General features: G+C 54.0%; 1 protein-coding gene across 5 annotated transcripts in view; it reads left to right on the forward strand.

Annotated features, from left to right (window-relative positions):
* Window positions 1-1,076: 1,076 nt before the first annotated feature.
* TBC1D9B (TBC1 domain family member 9B) overlaps window positions 1,077-21,239 on the forward strand; it is a 31,427-nt gene continuing 11,264 nt past the window's right edge. For 4 of the 5 annotated variants that reach the window (XM_036892607.2, XM_036892608.2, XM_036892609.2 and 1 more), the window contains exons 1-11: window positions 1,078-1,277; window positions 3,957-4,067; window positions 7,959-8,077; window positions 11,543-11,771; window positions 12,598-12,856; window positions 14,104-14,311; window positions 15,209-15,421; window positions 17,676-17,837; window positions 18,097-18,247; window positions 18,723-18,937; window positions 20,474-20,591. In XM_036892607.2, the coding sequence (XP_036748502.2) occupies window positions 1,160-1,277; window positions 3,957-4,067; window positions 7,959-8,077; window positions 11,543-11,771; window positions 12,598-12,856; window positions 14,104-14,311; window positions 15,209-15,421; window positions 17,676-17,837; window positions 18,097-18,247; window positions 18,723-18,937; window positions 20,474-20,591 (1,903 nt within the window). In that variant the 5' untranslated portion in view covers window positions 1,078-1,159. Of the gene's footprint in view, window positions 1,278-3,956; window positions 4,068-7,958; window positions 8,078-11,542; window positions 11,772-12,597; window positions 12,857-14,103; window positions 14,312-15,208; window positions 15,422-17,675; window positions 17,838-18,096; window positions 18,248-18,722; window positions 18,938-20,473; window positions 20,592-21,239 lie in introns of all 5 variants that reach the window. The other variant, XM_036892611.2, reaches the window with a different exon arrangement.

A 21,239-nucleotide genomic window follows, 5' to 3' on the forward strand; every position in this document is an offset into this window, starting at 1 on the left:
AATTCTTGAGGCTAGATTACTCCCCAGAGAGCACAGTGACACATCATCAGTTAACAGTTTCCAAGAGCTTAAAGAAAACCGGCCTCTGCATCTTTAAAGTTGATTCAGAGTCTCAAGCAACATTCCAGAAGATTTTTGAACCCTCTGGCTGTCAACCATAAAACAACCTAATTTATACCTGCATCTCCCATACTAGGTTCTTCAATGCCAGTGACAGAAGCAATTTGAAACCAGCTTAAGCCTCCCAGAATAATTGTAAAGTGCCCCCCTTCCCTCTGCCCTCTGGCTGGATCTTGACCAGCCCAGGCCCTGCACCCCAGTTGGCCCTGAACATTGTGGGTTCAGGACAGAATGTTTCTCTCAAAAGGATCAGTGTATGGACCATGAGGGGTGTGCCCCTGCAAGCTGGTACCCACAGCTTGTGGGAGACGAGGGGGGATCCACATCCCCAGTTACGCCAGTGGCCTCCGTAGAGACCTCCACTGGCCCCAGGGCCCGCTCTGCTCCCTCAAGACCACCCAGCCTCTGTTCCCAGCTGTCAGATGAGGCACTGCACTGATTTCTGGGGGGCCTGCCAGCCTCGGGGCTTCCCGACAACCTGTCCTCTGCTCCCGGCGGTTCCCCTAGTCCTTGGCCTGAGCGTCAGAATTCTGAGAATTACCACAACGGCCCAACCTTTCAGCGCTCTTTGCAATGGCAACGCGCACGAGGGTGCGAGACACAATCATCCGAAGGTGTATTTCCAAGCGCGATTTCTTTACAACCACCCCTCACACCTCCAGAAAAACTACTCTGGACAAGTTTTCCCAAAACACCAGGGTCCCTGCTCCCCGCACAACCAGTTCCTCTGGTCTGTGGGCTGCGCCATTGGGGTCGGAGACCCCTGTCCCCGGGGCTGGCCAGTCTCTCCCTGAGCCGCAGAGTGGGGTCCTCCTGCGCGCGGAAGGCTGCGGGGCGGGGCGCGCCGGTGGGCGGGGCGGGAGCCGGCGGGGGAGCGGCGAGCGCCCGGAGCCCCGAGTCGCCGTAGTGCGTCCCGTGCCCGCCAGGGGGCGCCGCCCTCCCGGTCCCGCCCCGCCCCGCCCCGTCCGCTCGGCTCCGGCGCGGCGACGGCGGCCGCGCTTCCGCCTGGCGGGCCCGGCCCGGTGCGAGCGGCCCCACGATGTGGCTGGGCCCCGAGGAGGTGCTGGTGGCCAACGCGCTGTGGGTGACGGAGAGGGCCAACCCCTTCTTCGTGCTGCAGCGGCGCCGCGGCCACGGCAAGGGCGGCGGCCTCACGGGTGAGGGGCGCGCGGCGGCGGCCTGCGGGCCGGGCGGGGAGGGCGCGGCGGGCGGCGGGCCCGGGGGCGCGAGGCCGGGGCGGGGCGGGGGAGGCGAGGCCGGGGCAGGGTCCGGGGAGGGAGCAGGCGTGCCGGGCGCGAGGTGAGGACGTGCGTGGACAAATGCGCCGGCGCTGGGCTGGTCGGAGACCGGTCAGCCCACGGCGGCCAGTGCAGGCTGGCAGCGGCCTCTGCCCAGACCGGGGGCTCCAAGGGCTTCCCGGTGCCCGGCCGTGGCTGTGCTGCTTCCCGGACTGGCATTTCACAGCTGAAAGTCAGCGAGATTTCCTGCGCCTCTTCCTCAGCCTCAGTTTCCCTAAGTGCATCCGAAGGGCCAAGTGACACAAGTTTTATTTTGCCTCCTTCATTTCCAGCTCACCAAAGAATTGCCCCTTTAGCAATCTCAGTCCCATCCCTCCTCTCTCCTCCCAGCGTCTGGCAAACTGGCCAAGGTGCCCCTTTGCCCGTCTGGGCGCCAACACTAAAATAGGAAGAGGCTGTACAGGCAGCTCCTGGAGTTGTGTGCCCTGTGGGGTCCGGTGAAGGTTCACTGAGCAGCGCCTCTGCAGGTGTCCACCGAGGCCCCTCATGCTGCAGGGCCTGTGCCCCACACTGCCAGAGCAGAGCTGGACGATGCCTGTGCTCTGGGGTGGCCCGCAGTGGCCATGCAGGACTGCAGGCCCAACTGTTGCCACATCTTCCAATTTATCAAGTGAACTTCATGTGAAATGTCCTGATTTTAAATGTTAGCCGCTAATAGAGTCCTGCCCTGGGCCACACCTCCTGATGTGGAAGAGGCTGTACCATTCCCAAGAAAGCTGTTCCCTTCAGACCTCAGGCTCACTCCCCGCAGCCTTGAGAATCACAGGAGCCAGGGCTCCATTTGCCTCCTGGATTAGGGTGTTCTGGAAGTTAGACAGCAGCCGCCCTGGAGGGACTGACCAGTGGTCAACCTCAGAAGCCTGCAAGCCTGGGTGGGAAACCAAGGCAGGGGTGCCCAGGACCTGTTGTCGGCCCAGCATACTGGAGTGTCAGGTTCAGCCAGTGTGTTTCCAGCACTTTTCAGCTCTGTTTCTGTACATCATCTCAGCAGGTGGTTAGGCCCTCTGTGCTCTGCCGTCCTGCTCAGAGAAGCCCCTTTCCACTTTGCCCATCACTCATGTCCCCAAGATGGTGCCCTGCCTGTGCCATCACAGACTTCATGGCCTCCTGAATGCCAGCTCCCCAGAGGAGGATCAGTTGGTGATGTGGTTTGATTCAGGCTGCTTTTTAAGAACGGGTGCCAACCTGGATTCTTCATGGAAGAGTCTTGACTGTGAGGAGATAGTCTGCCACTAAAAAGATCTTACAACATGGATGTGCCAACAGCATAAGGATGGACATAGAATTTCCAAGACTGGACAACAAACCCCAAGAGGAACCATGAAAAAACAAGTTGATTCCAAATGCTGCTGAAGCTCAATATGCCATGTTAACTGCAGTTAGAGAGACGTTGTAGAACATTTCAGCAAAACTAGTAAGTGATTACAGATTACAGACTCTTGAGTTGAATTTTTGTAAGAGTACCTACTTTTGCAGTCAGTCATTTTATTTATTAAAGACTGGAGAGGGGAGAAAAATGTTAAAAATGGAATATAAAACACAAGTGTTAATGTCGAGTTACAAAATCAGTAGAAGTTATTCTGCATTAGTGGGAAAATGGTAACAAAATATCATCAGATAGTGCCAACTTCATTAAAAGGTAAAAATAAATTTCAAATAGGGACAATGAACAGGTTTTAAGATAGCTTGATAATTCAGTTAATGAAGAGGAGTGAACCAGACACAGTGGCAAAAGGAAAACATTTTCTCAAATTTGTTGGGGTAATAGTGACTTTGACAGAGGGTGTACTTGATGAGAAGGAAGAGTTGAAATGCCTTAAAATGCTTCAGTTCAGAGATGAAAAAATTGGATCAGCATCTTCTCAAACTGGACCCTTCTAAAGGTTTGCATGTCCTTTCAGTCATAACTTTGAGGCTACAAGGACTTCCTTAAACCTTCCATAATAAAAGTGTGTGACCGTGTGACAGAAGAAAGACTACATTATCTTCCTGTTATTGATGAAGAAAATCATGTTACAAAGTCATTGTCTTCTGAAAAAAGCTATCAGCGTACACTGCCAAAAATGTCTGGGAAAACACACCTTAAAAGAAATTTCTGGCAGTTAATAAAACACATTGTGTTATTTTTCTGGATTGTGTGATATCTGTGGTATTGTTTTTGTTTTTAATTTGTAACTCATATTTTCTCATTCCAAAGAAATACACGTTTTCAGACCCGATTTTGTGTCTTTCTTAAGGAGGGCCTCTCACAATGGTTTATGCTTTGGGCCCCCATAAAACCTGCATCTGCTGCTGCCTATGAGCATTTCTGAGTCAGGAGGCTAAGCAGAAGCTTCCAGGAAGAAGTGGGTGGGGTTTTTGTAAGGATCAGACACCCAGCTGAAGGCCTTTGTGGAAAACGAAGTCATCTGATGGATGAGGGTGATGCCGGACATGTCTGGGGCACTGGGGCAGAGCCACCGTCCTGGCTGCCTCTGGGCAGGGGCAGCTGTCAGCGCGGCCCTCCCTCACCTCCACCTCTCTCTGCCCTGCACCCAGGTCTTCTTGTGGGCACCCTGGACGTGGTGCTGGACTCCAGTGCCCGCGTGGCCCCTTACCGAATCCTGCACCAGACTCAGGACTCACAGGTCTACTGGACAGTGGCATGCGGTAGGTAGCCTGAATTGCGAGGCCTGCCCCCAGAGGTGGCCCAGGGTGGGAGGGGATGCAGGCCGCTGTCTGGGCTGGATGTGGCCTGTTGAGAATGCAGCCCTGACCCTCATTCAGACAGCACAGCTTAGAATGGTGGCTCGGCTGTTCGGGTGCCCTATGGTGGTTGCTTTGGGGTCACTTGTGGACATTTCAGGGAATGTGCATGTGCAGAGCAGCGAAAAATGTGAGTCGCCCAACGCCGGGTTCCCAGCTGGGGAGGAACCAGGTGTTCTGCCTTCTGGTGTCAGCTTTCAAACTGTAAACAAGAGTTTAAGTGCCGTACTTTCTGTGTTATTCTGTTGGTGTTATTTTGTGATTTATGTTATTCTGTTGGTGGCTTTTCTGCTTCACATGGCCCCAAGGGCAGTGTTGACGTGCTGAACAGCATTCCTGAACAGGAGATGCTGTGGCATGCCCCACGGAGCAGGTGCGTGTGTTAGAGGAGCTTCATGCGGCCCTAAGTCACAGCGCGCTGGCTGTGGGGTCGGAGTTAGGGAGTTAACAGATGTCAAATAAGGTGCCTTTAATCAGAAACACATATAGAGCAAAGTTATGTATTGATCAGTGGATGCAACTCTGGTGACCAGAAGTTTGCAGACCTTAGCCCTGTCGCTCCCCTGGGAGCAGTAGTGGCAAGTTCCACGTTCCAGGCAACTTTATAGAGTGTGACTACTGTGCACAACAAGAACTGGCTGGGGCTGCCCTAGGAGGCAGCACGCCCACCCTCCTGGGCTTCTGGGAGGAAGTCCCCTTTCAGCGGGCTAAACCAGCTTGGCGGAGGGCCCTCGGGTAAATGACAGTCACAGCCAGCACTCAGCACTTCCGCCTGCACTTGCCAGCAACTCCAGAAGGCAGAACTCTGGTTTTTCCTATATTGAAGAGGAAACTGTGGCCCGGAAGGGCTAGATAATGTGCCCAAGGTCACACAGAACTGCAGTTCAGACTCAGAGCACCTGCACATATCCACTGCTCTGAATGCCTCTGTGTGCTAGAAGCCACAATGTCCCTGTGCCCCAGGACAACAGGCTTCCTTGGAGGCCTGCAGAGAGATGAGCTTGCTCACAGCAGAACCCAGTTGAGGGGTGAAGGTACAGGGTGGGCAGCACCCAGGTGGTCACCTTCCTCCTCCCAGGCGCCTGAATAGCAGTGTCCTATCCCCTTTGTGTGAATGAATAGAAAAGCCTTCCAAGGCTGGGGTGGCCCAGGGCCAAGCAGGGACATGATAGGACCCTGCATTCCTGGTTCCAGAACCTGAGTGGGGTGCAGTGGGGCTGGGTGGCCTGCAGGGGAGGGGCTTCTTGTGGGGTGGGCTCAGGGAGGCTGATGTGTGCCTGGGCTGCAGGGAGATGTTTTACTCTGAAATGGGCCATCAAGTTCCGTCTCTGTGTCAGCGGCGTTCTTTCACAGGGAGCAGATGGGGAGGGGCACTGGCAGTGAGAGCAGCCCCTCCTGGGGAGTGGGAGGTAAGGCTGTGCTCTCTGGGGACCCCTTGGGGACAGTAGGGCCTCCCCGGGAGCCCCCGCCCCAGGCCACACATGCTGACCCACTCCCATTCTTACTGGAACCCTGCTCTGGCGCAGTCCCCATGCACTCCTCCCCTTCAGCACCCCAAAACCAGATTTGGTCCTGCCAACCCCTGCCTGGTGAATCCTCCTCAACCTGCCATTAAAGGACTTTTGAGGCCTACCCACGCCATTTCTGTTCTCCTCCCTCCAGCTCACACCTGGCCTTCAGCCAGACCGGCCCCTTGTAGGGCCTGAAGTTCCCAACCACGCCACATAACCTCCTGTGGGAAACCATCCCAGGTCCCCACCTTTCCTTCTTGCTCTTCTGGACTTGCCGTGTCTCCACAAGCACTATTCCACTGAAGGCTCACTGCCTCTCCTGCCAGACTGGCAGCTCTCTGCAGGCAAGGGGAGGCTGTGCAGCCAGCCAGGCAGCCCGGTTAGGACTGTGGTTTGATTACTTTCCAGCTGTGTGATGTTGGGCAGCTTACTAACCTCTCTGAGCCTCAGTTTAATCCTACAAAATGAAAATCGTTTCATCATGGTACCTGTTTCCAAAGTACTCTAAGAATTAAATATTAAGATATTCCCTAAAAAGTTCTGAAAAAAGAAGTAGCTCTTAATTTAATTAGCTATTCTATTCCTTTTATTCCCAGTACCTAGCATAGAGATAGCATAGTTTAAGTGCTTACTTAATACAAAATGATGATTGAGTTGCCATTAACTAATTATTATTTTAATGCACATATGTAAATATTTGCAATTAAAGTGTGGACAGCCACCCAGTCTGTGTGGACGAGATTCCTTCTGTTTTAGATTGCCAGGAGCATGTGTGTAGAAGGGGATAATTCAGTGGTGTTGCATCCCATGCAAATATAACTTCCAAATTCAAATGTGGGTTCTTGGCAGAAGAGAGAGAAAGAAATCCCTTCCCTACTAACTAGCTGTTGGTCTCCATGCACCAGGGAAAGGAGGCCATAATAGAATTGCAAAAAATGAAAGAAAAAAAAGGTAGTGTGCGGATGATTGGAAGGAACTTTCAGGGGTAATTCTGATGGTGTGGCTTGCTGTAAGTTACGATCTGGGTTTCCTCATTTTCACATGGACACTTGGGACAGGCCTTTCCTCAGAACTGCTTGTTAGGGTGTTCAGCTTGAGTCAGTGTAGAGAAACAAGTTGTCCTTAACAAGACTGGCTGGACTCTGACATGTGACAAAGGAACGAGCAAGTGGCTGGGCCAGAGCGGTGACAGGGGCCGACTGGGCCTGGCCAGGGCAGGGACAGGGCAGAATCTTCAGCTGGCGGAGTGTGGCCAGGTCAGGAAGAATGGGGTGACCCAGCAAAAACGCCTGTGGTCCCCAGCCACGTGGGACTCATGTCTGCTGAGGCTCCTCCTCGCCATGTGTGCAGGCCTTCCCATGGGTCATGGCACCAACGGGGCTTTCTGGGCACTCACAGTCCACTACTGTCCCCCCAGATGAGCTGAGGAGGCTGCAGGGCCCTCACTCCTCCTACTTTTGTGTTCATTCTTTCCGGAAATAGCTCTTGAGTGCAGACCTCATGGCCAGCACATGCAAAACCCCAAAATGCGGGTGCCAGAGGGGCAGGGGAGGCCTCTCATAGACTTCTTTCATCCCTTTGCTTCTCCTCCTGGAGCCCCTTTCCCAGGTCCTTGATGGAGGGGGAGAAAACAGCCGCCCTGCCTTCTGTAGAGGCATTGGACTGCCTCCTCTAAGTTTTTGCAGAATAGTGGTTATGGAAATTCCACTGAGCCTGCAGTGTCCTCCAGGGCCCCTCCCTGAGGAGCACGGGGATCACACGCTGGGCAGGCAGACCCAGGGGCCAGCCAGAAGCTGAAGGGTCAGAGGGCCCTGGCGTGCTGCAGGAAACCCCAGCTGCCGTCTGAGCAGGCCTGCGTTCTCAGGAGAGCTGCAGCCACCTACACCCAGGCCTCCTGGGTCTGGTTTGTACCAGTATATCAAAGACCACATCAGTCCCTTTATAAGTATGTCAACTGGCAGAAGCATAGACTGTTTCTGGGAGGACATACAGGACCCTAGTGTCACTCTTATTTTTGGTATTGGGGAAATGGAGCCTGTGTTTTCCACATGACTGCGATTTTGCCTGAAATTTTTAATTTTTGTTTTACCAGGACCATTTATGACTTTTGTTATATACATATATGTTTAGGAGGGAAAAAAGTAAGCAGGTTGAAGATTTGTAGTTACCCGAATAAAGTAAATTTGGCCACCTATTTTCATCTCTTTGATGTTTAAGGCGTTTATGTTGAAGGCCTAGTGGTTTTATGATTTTCCTTTTCTCTGCTCCTCCAAACCTCCCCTAGGTTCTTCCCGCAAAGAGATCACGAAACACTGGGAGTGGCTGGAAAACAACTTACTCCAGACACTGTCCATCTTTGACAGTGAGGAAGATATCACCACCTTCGTCAAGGGCAAGATACACGTAAGGTTCCCTTTCTGCTCCCAGTACTCACCCCCTTCTCCAGGCTGGCAGTGTTCACCTATGCCATCTCATTTCATCTCCAAACAACACAGCATAGGCCTTATCTCGGCTTTACAGAGGTGGAAACAAAGTGTCTACTCCTATTCTCTTGGTCTTGAAAGGGGCAGCTGAACCCATTGCCTGTGCAGGGCCCGCCTTCCCCCAGTCGGCCACCAGCGTGTGAGTAAGCCTAGCTGGAAGTTTCTGTTCCTGGCACAGGGCCTTGGAGCAAATAAACAGAGAAGCACCTACTCTGGTCGCCAGTTCCTTGGCTAACAGGAAGAATCTGGGAATGATTGGACAGGTTGAAGGATGTTTCTCTTATAAACTAGCATTACTTAACAATGCACAGGCCCTTGGACCAAGCAGTTCCATTCCTCAGGACTTGGCCTTCATAGGTGCTGAGTGGTGTATGTATCAGGACATTGCCTGCAACCACGTCAGCAAGGAGCCTAGAGGCATGCCTCCCAGTTGTGGCCAGGGGTAAGCAGCTGCCCTCCCCTCACAGGGAGTGATATGCTTGCTCACATAGCACCCAGCAGTTCTTCCTGTCGGGGGCTCTGCTGCTCACGGTATGTTCAGGGACTTATTAAGTCATCTGTGGTAGAGTGAGTGGAATACTTAGAGCCATCAAAATAATGATTATGAAAATTGTAGCAATTTGTAAAAGTGATATTACAGTGACATTTAGGTTGTTTCCTCTTGGGATAATTAACACCCAAATGAGTGTTTATCTGAGTGCAAGTCACTTGCCCATTTCTTATCACTAGATTATTGCCATCAGGTTCCTCAGAGGGCTCTTACTGGGTCAAAAGTTCTCTGTGCACTCTGGGGTGCAAGAGGGAACCTGTGTTGCCTTTCTAGCTCCCGGAAACCAGGCAAAGAGAGCGGAGGCAAGTCTCCATCCTCCTAATGAGCAGACTGGGCAGTAATGACGGCAGCATTATCCATGCTTCCTGTTTGTCAGGCCCGACCCACTCATCAGCAACACAGGACAGAAAGTTGTCAGTGACGTATGGGTCAAAGAAGAAGTGGAAATGAGGAAGTGTTTAGAATTGAAAAGAATCGAGTACTGCTGGAGATCAGAATTTGTGGGATGCAGCCAAAGCAGAACACAGAAGAAAATGTAAAGCCTTAAGTCTTATATTTTAAAACTGGAGAAGAACAGGTAGAAATTAATGAGCCAGTGTCCAATTCAGTGAGTTGGAAGAACTACAGAGAAAGCACGAAATTAGAAAGAAGGAAATAGCAAAGGGCAGAAGTCAAGTCCACAGAAAACAAAGGAGCCATGCAGAAGAGCAGCAGAGCCACAAACAGATCTGAAGCGTGAACAAACCTGTGGCGAACTGCTCCAGGACAAGGCCGCAGATGAGCAAGCTGGGATGAAACACAAGAAGCATCTGTAGAAAAGCAGAGTTGTTTTTAAAAAAGGAAAAGGAAAGAAAGAAATAGAGAATGCCAAAAGCAGCTTCAAGCCAATAAATGTAAGAATTTCATCAAGATGGACACTATTAAAATAATACTTATTCATTTCCAGTTGCCACTGCAATGAATTACCATAAACTTAGTGGCTTAAAGTGCAAGTTCATTATTGGACTGTCCTGGAAGCCCCAAGTCTAATATGGGTCCAATTGGCTAAAATCAAGGTGCTGGCAGGGCTGCACTCCTCGTGGAGACTGAGGGGAGAGTCCATGTCCCTGCCTTTTCGAGCCTCTAGGACCACTTGTGTTCCTTGTGTCCTGGCCCCTTGCTTCATCTGTAATGCCAGCAGCATGGCATCTTCCAAGCAGTCTCTGCCATTTCTGTCCCCACTTCCTGGTGACCCTCCCTAGAAGGGCCCCAGTGGCTATACTGAGCTCACCCGAATAAGCGGGGATCACCTCCCTATGTCAGGATCCTTTCTTAATTGTGTCTGCAAAGTTCCCCTTGTATATGAGGTGACATGTTCCCAGGTTCTGGGGATTGGGGTGTGCACATCTTTGGGGACTGTTACTTTCCTGCCACATAACAGCTTAAACCAAAACTCAGGTAAAAGCAGGAAACCTAGATATGCCAAAAACTATTTTAAAAATTGAATCAATCATTTTAAATCTGTGCAGTGATTTTTACAGCCCTGTTCTATGAGCCAACACACAAAATCCCAACCCTGTGAGCCAGGCCAGCCCATTCCTGTTGGTGGGGACTGTTCCTCCTGCATAGAGGCCAGTGGAAAATATAGAGCAGACTATGTCAGACCCTCTGCTCCCTGCCCAGGGGTCTCCTAGGAGCAGCTGCAGGGAGCGGGGGGTGGGGGCTACAAGGGGCAGGGTGCTGGAGGTCGCTCACAGGCTCTCCAGGGCCTGTCCACTGGTGGGGCCGCCTCCCAGCATCCCAGTGGGTGGAATTGAGGGCAGCAGAAGCAAAAGTGGGGCCAGGTAATGAGGAGGCTTTGCCAGAGGCTTTTTCTGGGTGAAGAGCTGGTCCCTGCATGAGCATCATGGGAAAGCACCAGAGGCAGCTTGAAAGGAGGAGACACTGACATCAAAGCTACAGCGGTGCCAGCGATGCTGAGACGGCGTCTGTGCACATCCTGTCTCCGGGTGCTCGCCTGCACTCCTGGCTGCCCTTCCTGCCCATGAATGGAGGGGTGCAAGGCCCCCAGGAAGCCTGGCAGAAGCAGCAGGCCGAGGCCCAGGCCCTGGCCTTGAATCTCCTTTGTTCTTCAAATAGTCATCCTTCTGGAAAACCTGCGTGTGGATTTTGAGCCGAGTATGCTAAGAACCCCTTTTATCCCAAGAGGTTTGAGACTGGTCCTGTGGCCCCAGGTGGTGTCTGTGGGCACCCTGAGCCCAGTGAGATGCTGGCAAGACACAGCATCGATGTGCCCTGAGCTGTGGGCCCTGTGGGCAGGGTCAAGAGTCAGGGGCCCCGACTCCTACGTAGGGGAAGGGTGGATCAAATACAGAACATGATCCGAGATTTTGAAAAGCACTTCGCAGAACAGTGCCACAGCGAGATGCCATTAGGGTAAAGAAGAAGGAATAAAGAGTTCATGTTTGCTCAGAGGCCATCAGTACCTGTGTGTCTGGGAAGAACCCAGCAAGGTGGCAGCAGGAGGAGAGGAGACTCCCTCATCACTGAAACACACACTTTACTTCTGTGTGCAACTTTTACCATGTCTATGTATTATATTTTTCAGAAATTTTACATAAAAATAAATAAAATGTTTATTAAAAAGTCACTATTCCGAGCCAGCAATGGTAACCGCTCATGGATTTGCCCAGCATCAAGCCATGCGCCGCAAGTGCACCCTCTGGAGCGACTTACTGGCTGCCTGTGTGTGGCCCTTGGGCCAGCGTCCAAGAGGCCTGGGTCCCACTGCCTGGGTTCCCCAGGGCCATGGGGGCCCGTGGGCCTGCCAGGAACCAGCCCCATGTCCTCCTCCAGGGCATCATCGCAGAAGAGAACAAGAACCTGCAGCCCCATGGAGACGAGGACCCTGGAAAATTCAAGGAGGCCGAGGTGAAGATGCGGAAGCAGTTCGGGATGCCCGAGGAGGAGAAGCTGGTCAACTACTACTCCTGCAGCTACTGGAAGGGCCGCGTGCCCCGGCAGGGCTGGCTCTACCTGACCGTCAACCACCTGTGCTTCTACTCCTTCCTGCTGGGGAAGGAGGGTGAGTGAGCTGGCCCCAGCCCCCTGGGCCCTCATCCCAGCTCCTCTGCCCCCACACACCCACCAGAGGGTCTCCACAGACCCAGTGCACCTCAGCGGCCCACAGTAGGAAGCCCAAAGGTGAGCCTGGCACACACCTGGCTCCCAGGGACTCCTATCATAGCCACATCCTCTGGCCTGGTTCACGTGACTCTGCATGGGGCCTTCCATCCCTCTTAAGTCAAGTATTCAAGGATACATGCCATCCCTGAGTGGCTGCAGGTTCCGCCCTGAAAGACAGCCTGGCCTCAGGATAGATACAAGGCTGACTCCCGGCCGAGCCAGTGCCTCTCTGCCATGTCACCCCTAGAGAGCCCCAGGCTGGGGCCATTTGCAGGATTGCCTTTCCTGAGCCCTGCAAGGCCTTCTCCTGCCACAAACACCTGCTACATCCTTCCCTGCCCTACTCCGGCCCTCGCACCTTGGCATCAGGCAGGGCCAGGCTCCTCTCTGTGCTGATGGCCCCTCATCAGTGCATTCTCTCTAGGAGGGCTTTGCAGGGTGGGGATCTCAGCTAAGTCACCTCCCCACGTTCATTCACATCACCCTTCAACCATCTGTGGGACAGATTTTCACCCAGGATGTTCCCTGGGACCCGGTGCTGGGTTGGCCTGGGATGCAGCGGAGACCCCAACAGCCTGGTCCTTCCTTGTGGAGCTTAAGTCCCAGTACCGCCAGGCTCAGGCACAGAGGCATGTGGTCAGGGTCACCCTTGGGGAGCAGGTGGGAGTCAGCCCTGCCCTGTAGCCCATTTGACCCACGGGTGTGTCTGTCCCGTGGGCGTCCAGTGAGCCTGGTGGTGCGATGGGTTGACATCACGCGGCTGGAGAAAAATGCCACCCTGCTCTTCCCTGAGAGCGTCCGCGTGGACACCCGGGACCAGGAGCTCTTCTTCTCCATGTTCCTCAACATCAGCGAGACCTTCAAGCTCATGGAGCAGCTGGCGAACCTGGCCATGCGGCAGCTGCTGGACAGTGAGGGCTTCCTGGAGGACAAGGCGCTGTCCCGGCCCACCCGGCCGCACAGGAACATCTCGGCCTTGAAGCGGTGCGTTGTCCCCCTCCCCACCCCTGCCCACCCCTTGTCAGGAGGGTCCTGCCCCCGGGGCTCATCCCAGGTTCCCAGTGGGATGAGGGCCCATAAAGGGCTGGCTGCAGGTCCTCGGGGCGGGCACTGGGAGACCCAGGAGGTGTGCTTCTAAAGTGCCCACCACGGCCGTGCAGGGAGTTCTTCCCACGCTTTTTCTCAAAGCCCTCCGTGACTGACAGCTATTCCCTGGACCCTTTGGCCCTCTTGTAGCCATGGGGCCCAGGTCTGGGGCTGAAGTGCAGCCAGGGAGACGGCCCCTGGGAGCCAGCCTCCCTGTCGTGCAGAGTAGTAGACACAGAAACAAATAACTGCTTCCCACTCCGCACCCCACCCTTCTCACTCTTCTCAGTTATGGCTCCATGGGGCATCTGCAGGGCTGGCAGGAGCTCAGATGTTCCCAGATTCATGCCCATGTGCTCAGAGACCTTGTGCCAGCCTGGCCATTTCCTGGTTATACCCAGAGACCACAGCCTAGGCCGACAGTGTGCCTTCAGGACCAGAAAGCCATCCAAGGATGTCACTCTCCTAGTGCAAGTGACAGGGTTGCTTTTGGAACCTTCCAGAAAGAAAAGCAGGGCCAGGACTTGACACTGACCGTCATGGTGTGCCCACCAGGCATGCTCAGGCTGCAGGCAGCCACCAGGGCTGGGAGGGGAGAGAGAGGTGTTTATGAGGGAATTGCCAGCAGAGGCGAGGAGCAGGGTGCCAGAGGTTGCCTCATGCAGCCTGCAGACAGGCAAGCATGTGTTTCAGTTCAGCGAGGGCACCACGTGGTTTAGTCTTAGTGCCACACCTGGCTGTCAGAAGGCTGGCATCTGGGTGTCTAGGTAGGGCTGGGTCTTCCAGTGAGAAGCGAGCCTGGCAGGTACAGGGACCTCTGGGCGCTGGATGCCAGGCGCTGGGCTCTGCCTCCCCACTGCCAAGCAAGCAGCGGATCACCCCTGCCAGCCCCTGGTGCCCTCCCCAGACACCAGGTCTCCAGGGCATGCTGTTTTTTGACAGCTCCTCTGCTGGTCAGACATGTGTCACATCGTACTTGGCCATTGAACATGCGTGTTTTACTGACTAAGATGCTGGGGACTTGCTCACAGGAGGACCCCAAAGAGCCCAAATCCAGTATGGAAACCAAGGCCCTGAGGCCCCCTCTTGCTGTCCTGGCCCCAACTCTTGTCTCCCTTCCTTCCACCCCACCCTGGTTTCCCCAGAGACTTGGATGCCCGAGCCAAGAATGAGTGGTACCGGGCCACGTTCCGGCTGCCCCAGGACGAGCGCCTGGACGGCCACACGGGCTGTACCCTGTGGACCCCTTTCAGCAAGCTGCATATTCCTGGCCAGATGTTCATCTCCGGCAACTACATCTGCTTCGCCAGCAAGGAGAGGGATGCCTGCCACCTCATCATACCCCTGCGGGAGGTGAGCCCCAGGCCCCATGCCAGCCTGCCACACCTACAAGCATGCACATGTGTGTGTATGCATAAACGTACACACCACACATATGTACACTTAACCTTTACACACATGTATGCACGCTCTTACGCATATATTCACAAACACATGTACACTTAACACATACGCACACCACACCACTGCTCACTCTGCCCCCAGCTTCTCCAGCCTTGTCCACAGTCCAGCCCCATCAGAGTGGCCGTTGGGCCTCTGCCCCGACCTCTGCCCCAGTTCCTCACCTGGCTGCACCAGGGCTCAGCTCACTTGCTTCCTCCCAACAGGTGCCTTCCGTGCAAAGCAGCCCAGTGGCTTCTAGCTCACCCTCTTGCCCCACCTCATCCCTGCTGACCATGCTTCACCTGCATGTCCTTTGTCCCCACCCCAGGCTGCAGGCTCTGCCGGGGCACCCCTTGAAAGCCCACCCTGCCTCCTCCACGCCTGTACTGCTCTGTCCACACACCTTGGGGTCAGGTCCGGGCCCAGGATGCCCTGTCAGCATGTGTTCTAGGAGCCAGCGCCTAGGACGCCATGCCATAACTGGCCATTTCTGGGAAGGCAGAAGGGCCAGCAGCCAAGCTCAGCACGTGACATTCTGCTTCATCATCCTCAGGACAGCCCCACAAAGCCAATGTGCTCAGCCCTGTCATCAACAGCTGAATAACAAGGCCTAGACATGCTCATAACTTGCTCCAGGTCACCAGCAGTGAGTGGCAGTGTCAGCATATGAACCCAGTGGGGCCCAGAGAGCCACTTGTCCACTCACAGCACCCTGGGCAGGAGGGGGCAGTGAGGCCACTGTGCACTCTCATGCACAAAACTATCCGTACATGTCTCAAGGTGCAGACACTGTGTTTGCCTTCTCAGGTGACCATTGTCGAAAAAGCTGACAGCTCTAGTGTCCTGCCCAGCCCTGTGTCTGTTAGCACCAAGAGCAAAATGACGTTCCTGTTTGCTAACCTGAAGGACCGAGATTTCCTGGTTCAGAGGATCTCTGACTTCCTCCAGAAAACACCATCCAAGCAGCCGAGTGTCAGTGGAGTGGGGAGGAAAGCCAGCACTGTGGGCCCAGCCCCAGAGGTGAGAGAGCCCTGTGGGGGCAGTGGGTAGGGGTCAGGGCCAGGAGAAGAGCCCTGGCAGCCATCAGCCTCTGCTGGTTGGAGCCTGACCCTTGTGGTGCCTGCCATGGGCCTCGGGTGGGGAGGGTCCCTGCTGCACGCAGGTTGGACAGCCTGGTCCAGCCCCTGACTCAGGTGTCCTGGCCACACACAGGCCCCTGTGTGTCCCTACCATGCCCCCAGCCCTCCTGAGCATCACCCACCTGCCTCAAATCCCTTCCATGTGAGACCAGCCAGCGTCACCACTGCCCATAGGAACTTGTGCTGTACTGACAGCCACACTGCCCCCTGGGGTTTATTCATCTGACACTCCTCCTGCTGGCCCTTCAGTCCAAAACACCCACAGGGAAAGACTCCCTTTCTAAGACTGGGCAGTCTCATTATTATAGCCAGAAAGTTGACAATAATTCCTTAAATCACATACTTGCATTCATGTTTCCCCAAATGCATATGTATGTCTTACAGTTTGATCTTTGGAATTGAGGTACACATAGTTCATACACATATCACACAGTTGGTTGATAGGTCTCTTCAGTTCCTTTTTATCTAGAGGCTCCTATTCCATCTCTCTGTCTCTTTCTCTCTCTTCTTGCAGTATTTTGTGGAAGGGATTGGGTCCTCTGTGCTGTAGAATTTCTCACAATCTGCCTTTTGCTGACAGAGGCATTTGATATAGCAGGGATGTTAGAGAAGCGTGGTAACCCCGCGGCACGGCTCACACAGGGAAGACAGAATAAATCTTGTATTCCTTCCCTTCACTCACCAGTTGTTAAAATGATGAGTTGGTTTTCTAGCGCCCTCTGAATGTGACCAATTCATTCATGGTTTTTTTAGAATAATTATAAACATACAGATTTAAGCCACTTGGCCTGTTTTAGTCCATGACACTTGCTGTTGTCAGTCTGTGGCCAGAGCGGGCTTGTGCAGTTGGTGCCCAGGTCATCCTGACGCAGCCCAGCTGTGTTTGTTACTTCCTGGTATGACAAGATGAGGATGCTGTTGGTCAATCTGAACTTGTGAAAACTTTCAGGATTTGAAGGGTCCATATAAAAATCCCCACATCCGGCTTCTCTGGAAAAAATGGCAGCCCTAGCATTACTGGGTCCACATTCCCAGCGGGTTGCCTTGCAGCTGAGTGGTGGCTTGCACCAACAGTTCCCCACAGCACCCCCAGTCAGGTCACTTTTCCACCCCAGGGACCAATGCTCAGGAACTTAATGAACAGGTGAGGAGCAATGGAAGGGGCGGACGGAATCGCTGGAAAGGAAGATGAGCAGGAATGTCAAACTGCCTTCATACAGCCAACACCACAAATGACAGGGCCTGACAGGACCCCAGCCCCTTCCAAGCACTGACATTCGTGCATCCAGCAGTCTTTTTCGTATTCCTGTTAGGTCTTGGGGGCTATTCTAGGCTCTGGGAATAGAGCCGTGAACACATTAAGCAATATCATGCACCACACACCAGGCGCGCGGGTCAGTGAGGGGAAAACAGGACCTCAGGGAGCCTTGCGGGCAGTGACCAGACCAACAAGGGTCTGGGAGCCCCTCCTTTCAGGGGCCCTTGAGTGGGTGGGTAGCCTGACGGAGAGAGGACAGGAGAGAGGGTTCCTTCCCTCACCCAGGGTCATCAAAGGCACCCAAAGGAGGCATTTTTTCAGTTAGGACTCTGCTGGTTTGGAAAGGGCAGCCAGGTTGTCAGATCAGGACTGTGCCAGGTGATGGGGCCCCGATAGTGCTGGCCTCTGCTCTCCCCTCCTTTGGTGGCTGTTTGGGTCCACAGAGGGCCTGGTGCTCTTGCCTGACAGTCCCAACATGAGCCAGTCCCTGGAGCCAGGGGCTACACGCTCCAACATGGGATCCAAGGACAGGCAGGGCAGACACCAGTGGCAGCTGTCCATACAGGGGTCAGCAGGGCCTGCAGCCCAGAGGCTGGAGCAGGGATGGTGCCCTTGGGAGCAGCCAGTGCTGTCAGGCAGGCCCTGCAGGGGGAGCATGCACCACACACAGACAGCCTGAGAGGATGAGCCCAAGGACCAGTCCCAGAGGGACGGTCAGCGTGGGTGGGTTTGGCAAAAGGAGGACAGCGTGTCTGGCCACAGAGAGGAGGCAGGGCTGGATGCAGCCTGCTTCTCACCCTAGCACCGTGCCCATGGGCCTGCCACAGGTCCTAAGGCAGTTCACTTGGGTGCTTGCCCTCCATGTTGTGTTTTCCAGTCTTCCTCTGCTCCCCAGGAGGTGTCAGAGCGGCCCACCAGCCCAACGTCACCCCTCAGCGGCTGCCGGAGCTCACACGTGCAGGAGGCACCCACGACATCCCAGGGCCTGCTTAAACTCTTCCAGAGAAATGTGCCCATGGAGGACCTAGGAGCCAAGGGGGTGAGCCAGAGCATGGGGCCCCACCACCATGCAGGGCCCAGGCTGGGGGATGCTGGGCACAGCCTGTGGCCCTGTGACTCATGCCACCTTGGGCCCTTGGGCGGTGACGGGCAGCACCTGGGGTGCCTCACCTGACCCCACCACAGGCTGGGGAAGCTAGTCTCCAAGACGCCCTTGGTGTGCTATGCTCAGGCCAGCCCGGGCTCGTGGCATTTTCCTGCATGGCACCCACAGACCCTTGGCCTGCCTTTTCCCCCAGGCCAAGGAGAAGATGAAAGAGGAGTCATGGAACATTCATTTCTTTGAGTACGGGCGCGGCATGTGCATGTACCGCACAGCCAGAACACGGGAGCTGGTGCTGAAGGGCATCCCCGAGAGCCTCCGGGGGGAGCTGTGGCTCCTCTTCTCTGGTGAGCTGCCCGCCGCAGAGCCCAGCTCTCCCCTGAGCCAGCCTCCTGAGTCAGCCAGGCTGGAACTTCTGGCCCTTCACAGAACAGAAAGGGGGCTCTCAGCTGTGAGAGGCCTGCTACCGGCCGCACCAGAAGGGGCAACCCAGGCACCAGACACCAAGGGCAGGGTGCTTTCACCAGGGTGCCACCTTCACCCTGCAGCAGGAGGCCTGCTTGCCTGGGACGGGCTCTGACAGCATTCACACGCTTGGCTGCTCAGATGGCTTCCGGGGGATGGCAAAGCAGCCATTCAAACTTGGGTGGGGTGACCCCTCCAGGAGCAGTCAGTCGGGAACCTCTACCTCACTGTTCATATCCGACCAAAGAGCTGCACTTTTCTTCAGTGACTAATGTCCCCAGCCTTCCCTGTCCTTGCCCCTGCGGTCCCAGAAGGGCAGGAGGAGGAGAGAGCAAGCTGCCAGCTGTGTCTCTGCAGGGGCCTGGAATGAGATGGTGACGCACCCCGGCTACTACACCATGCTGGTGGCGGAGTCCATGGGGAAGTACAGCCTGGCCACGGAGGAGATTGAGCGAGACCTCTACCGCTCCATGCCAGAGCACCCCGCCTTTCAGAACGAGCTCGGCATCGCCGCACTGCGGCGCGTGCTGACTGCCTACGCTTACCGAAACCCCACCATCGGCTACTGCCAGGTAAGGTGGCCTGGCATCTCCCACCAGAGGCTCACAGGGGTGAGTCCCGTGGCTGTGGGCCTATGTGATGTCCTCACAGGCCAGTGCCTGTGCCCGTCCTCCAGGAAAGGCCCAACCACAGATAAGGATGTATCCAGAAACAGACTTAATTTTCACATCATCCTATGCCGTACATTAAACTGTCTTCCATGTGCTGGTCTGGGTCCTCGAGGCTTTTGAGTGTTTGTGTGTGTGGTAAAATACCACACAACATAAAAGTTACCATCTTCACCATTTTAAGTGTACAGTTCAGTGGCATTAACTGCACATTGTTGTGTAACCATCCCCACCTTTTCATGTTACAAAACTGAAGCTCTGCACCCATTAACCAACTCCCCCGTTACCCCTGGCAGCCTGCCTTCTTTCTGGCTCTGTGATTTTGACTCCTCTAACTAGCTCATATAAATGGAATCATACAATATTTGTCTTTTGGGGACTGGCTTCTTTCATTAGCATCATGCCGTGAAGGTCCATCTGTGTGGTAGCATGTGGCAGAATGTCCTTCCAATTTCAGGCAGAACAATATATTCCATTGTATGGATAGACCATGTTTTGTTGATCCATTCACCCACCCATGGACACGGGTTCCTTCCACCTTTTAGCTGCTGTGAATAATGCTGCTGTAAGCCTGTGTGTAAAAATATCTGCTCCAGTCCCTGCTCTCAGTTCTTTTGAGTATATACTCAGAAGTGGAACTGCTGGGTCATACGGTAATTGTATATTTGACTTTTTAAGGAATTGCCAGTGTTTTCCACAGGAGCCACACCACTTTCACTCCCACCAGCAATGAACAAGGGTTCCAGTTTCTGCACATCCTTACCAAACCCACTATTTTCTGTTAGTTTCATCTCATTGTGATTTTGATCTGCATTTCTGCAGCATTTGATTTTAAATCTAGTGGGTGTTTTTCTGGCCAGGTCAAATGGCTTTCTGTTTCCCTTAGACTGTGTCTGGACTTCAAAGAAGCAGACCAACTCCCCCAAAATCACTTTCTGTATGACCAGTGTTTTGCATGACATATGACCAGTGCATGGAAAACCAGTGTGCTGACTTTAACTGCTAATGTCAGGATGATCTGCCACCACTGAAGCTTTCTCTCGTGAGCGCTGCTGTCCTCCCAGGCCGTGCATGGCCCATACCACCTCTCTCACCCTCATTCTGCCACTGCCTCCCTTCAGCTGTTGCACACAGCCCACTCACCCATCTGCCTGGCCCTGCGTCACACCTCTGAGGACACTAGAAACTGCTTCAGAGACGTGCTGCATGCTCACATCTGCCTCCTCGGTGTTCCAGGTTCTGCTGGCCCAGTGTGAGGAACTGACCATTTCTATCTAATTGATTTCCTGCAAATTGCCTTTTGGCAAATGTCCTGGAGTAGGGTGGGACAGACTGTTGTTCTCAGACTTGCTTGTAGAGCAAGGCCATGCAGGCCGCTTGGGGGGAATGGTCTTACTTGGTGGCCCCCAGGAGCTTTCCTTGCTGTCTCGGTGCCTGCAGGCCATGAACATCGTCACGTCAGTGCTCCTGCTCTACGGCAGCGAGGAGGAGGCCTTCTGGCTGCTGGTAGCCCTCTGTGAGCACATGCTGCCCGACTACTACAACACCAGGGTGGTGGGTGAGTGCCCACGGCCCAGTGGCTCCCCATGGGGTGGGAGGCCTCCCTGGGCCAGGCTCTGTGCTGGCATGTCCACAGGTGGGCTCTTGGAGGCTTCAGACATGCTGCAGGCCACGTGGTCATGGTTCCTACTCCACAGATGAGAAATCGCCACACAGCTAGAAAGTAGAGAGCCAACCATCTCACCCAGACTTCGAACTCCTAGGAGTTGCTGGCAAGGAGAGATGTCACACATTTGGTAGTTTTTAAACATCAGCTTGGGCTTAAATTCCCACATATCTAATTCTTCTTAAGCTTTTTTACTGTTGAAAATACCCAGCATCTCAATTCCAGCGTGTTGTATGTCACCAGGCACCTCATTACCAGCTCAGCTCATGAACTCATGGCCATTACAAACTATACAATTTAAATGGAAATGCACTTGTAGATGTATTTAATTACATATATAGTATCCCAAGAGGTCCTACCATTTGGTTTCCCCTCTTGGGGTTCTTTAGAATCACATCTGTGCACAAGCTTCAGGGTGTGACACAGAAGCCACCGAGGCCACTATCCAGTTCTGGTGCTTCTGAGGATAATTTATTTTTCCCCAAGAGGAGAAAATTCTCTTCACACAGTGATACACCAGCTGTAGAAAGGAAACTATGG

Source organism: Manis pentadactyla, chromosome 13 (assembly GCF_030020395.1).
Source record: "Manis pentadactyla isolate mManPen7 chromosome 13, mManPen7.hap1, whole genome shotgun sequence".
Classification (NCBI taxonomy): domain Eukaryota; kingdom Metazoa; phylum Chordata; class Mammalia; order Pholidota; family Manidae; genus Manis; species Manis pentadactyla.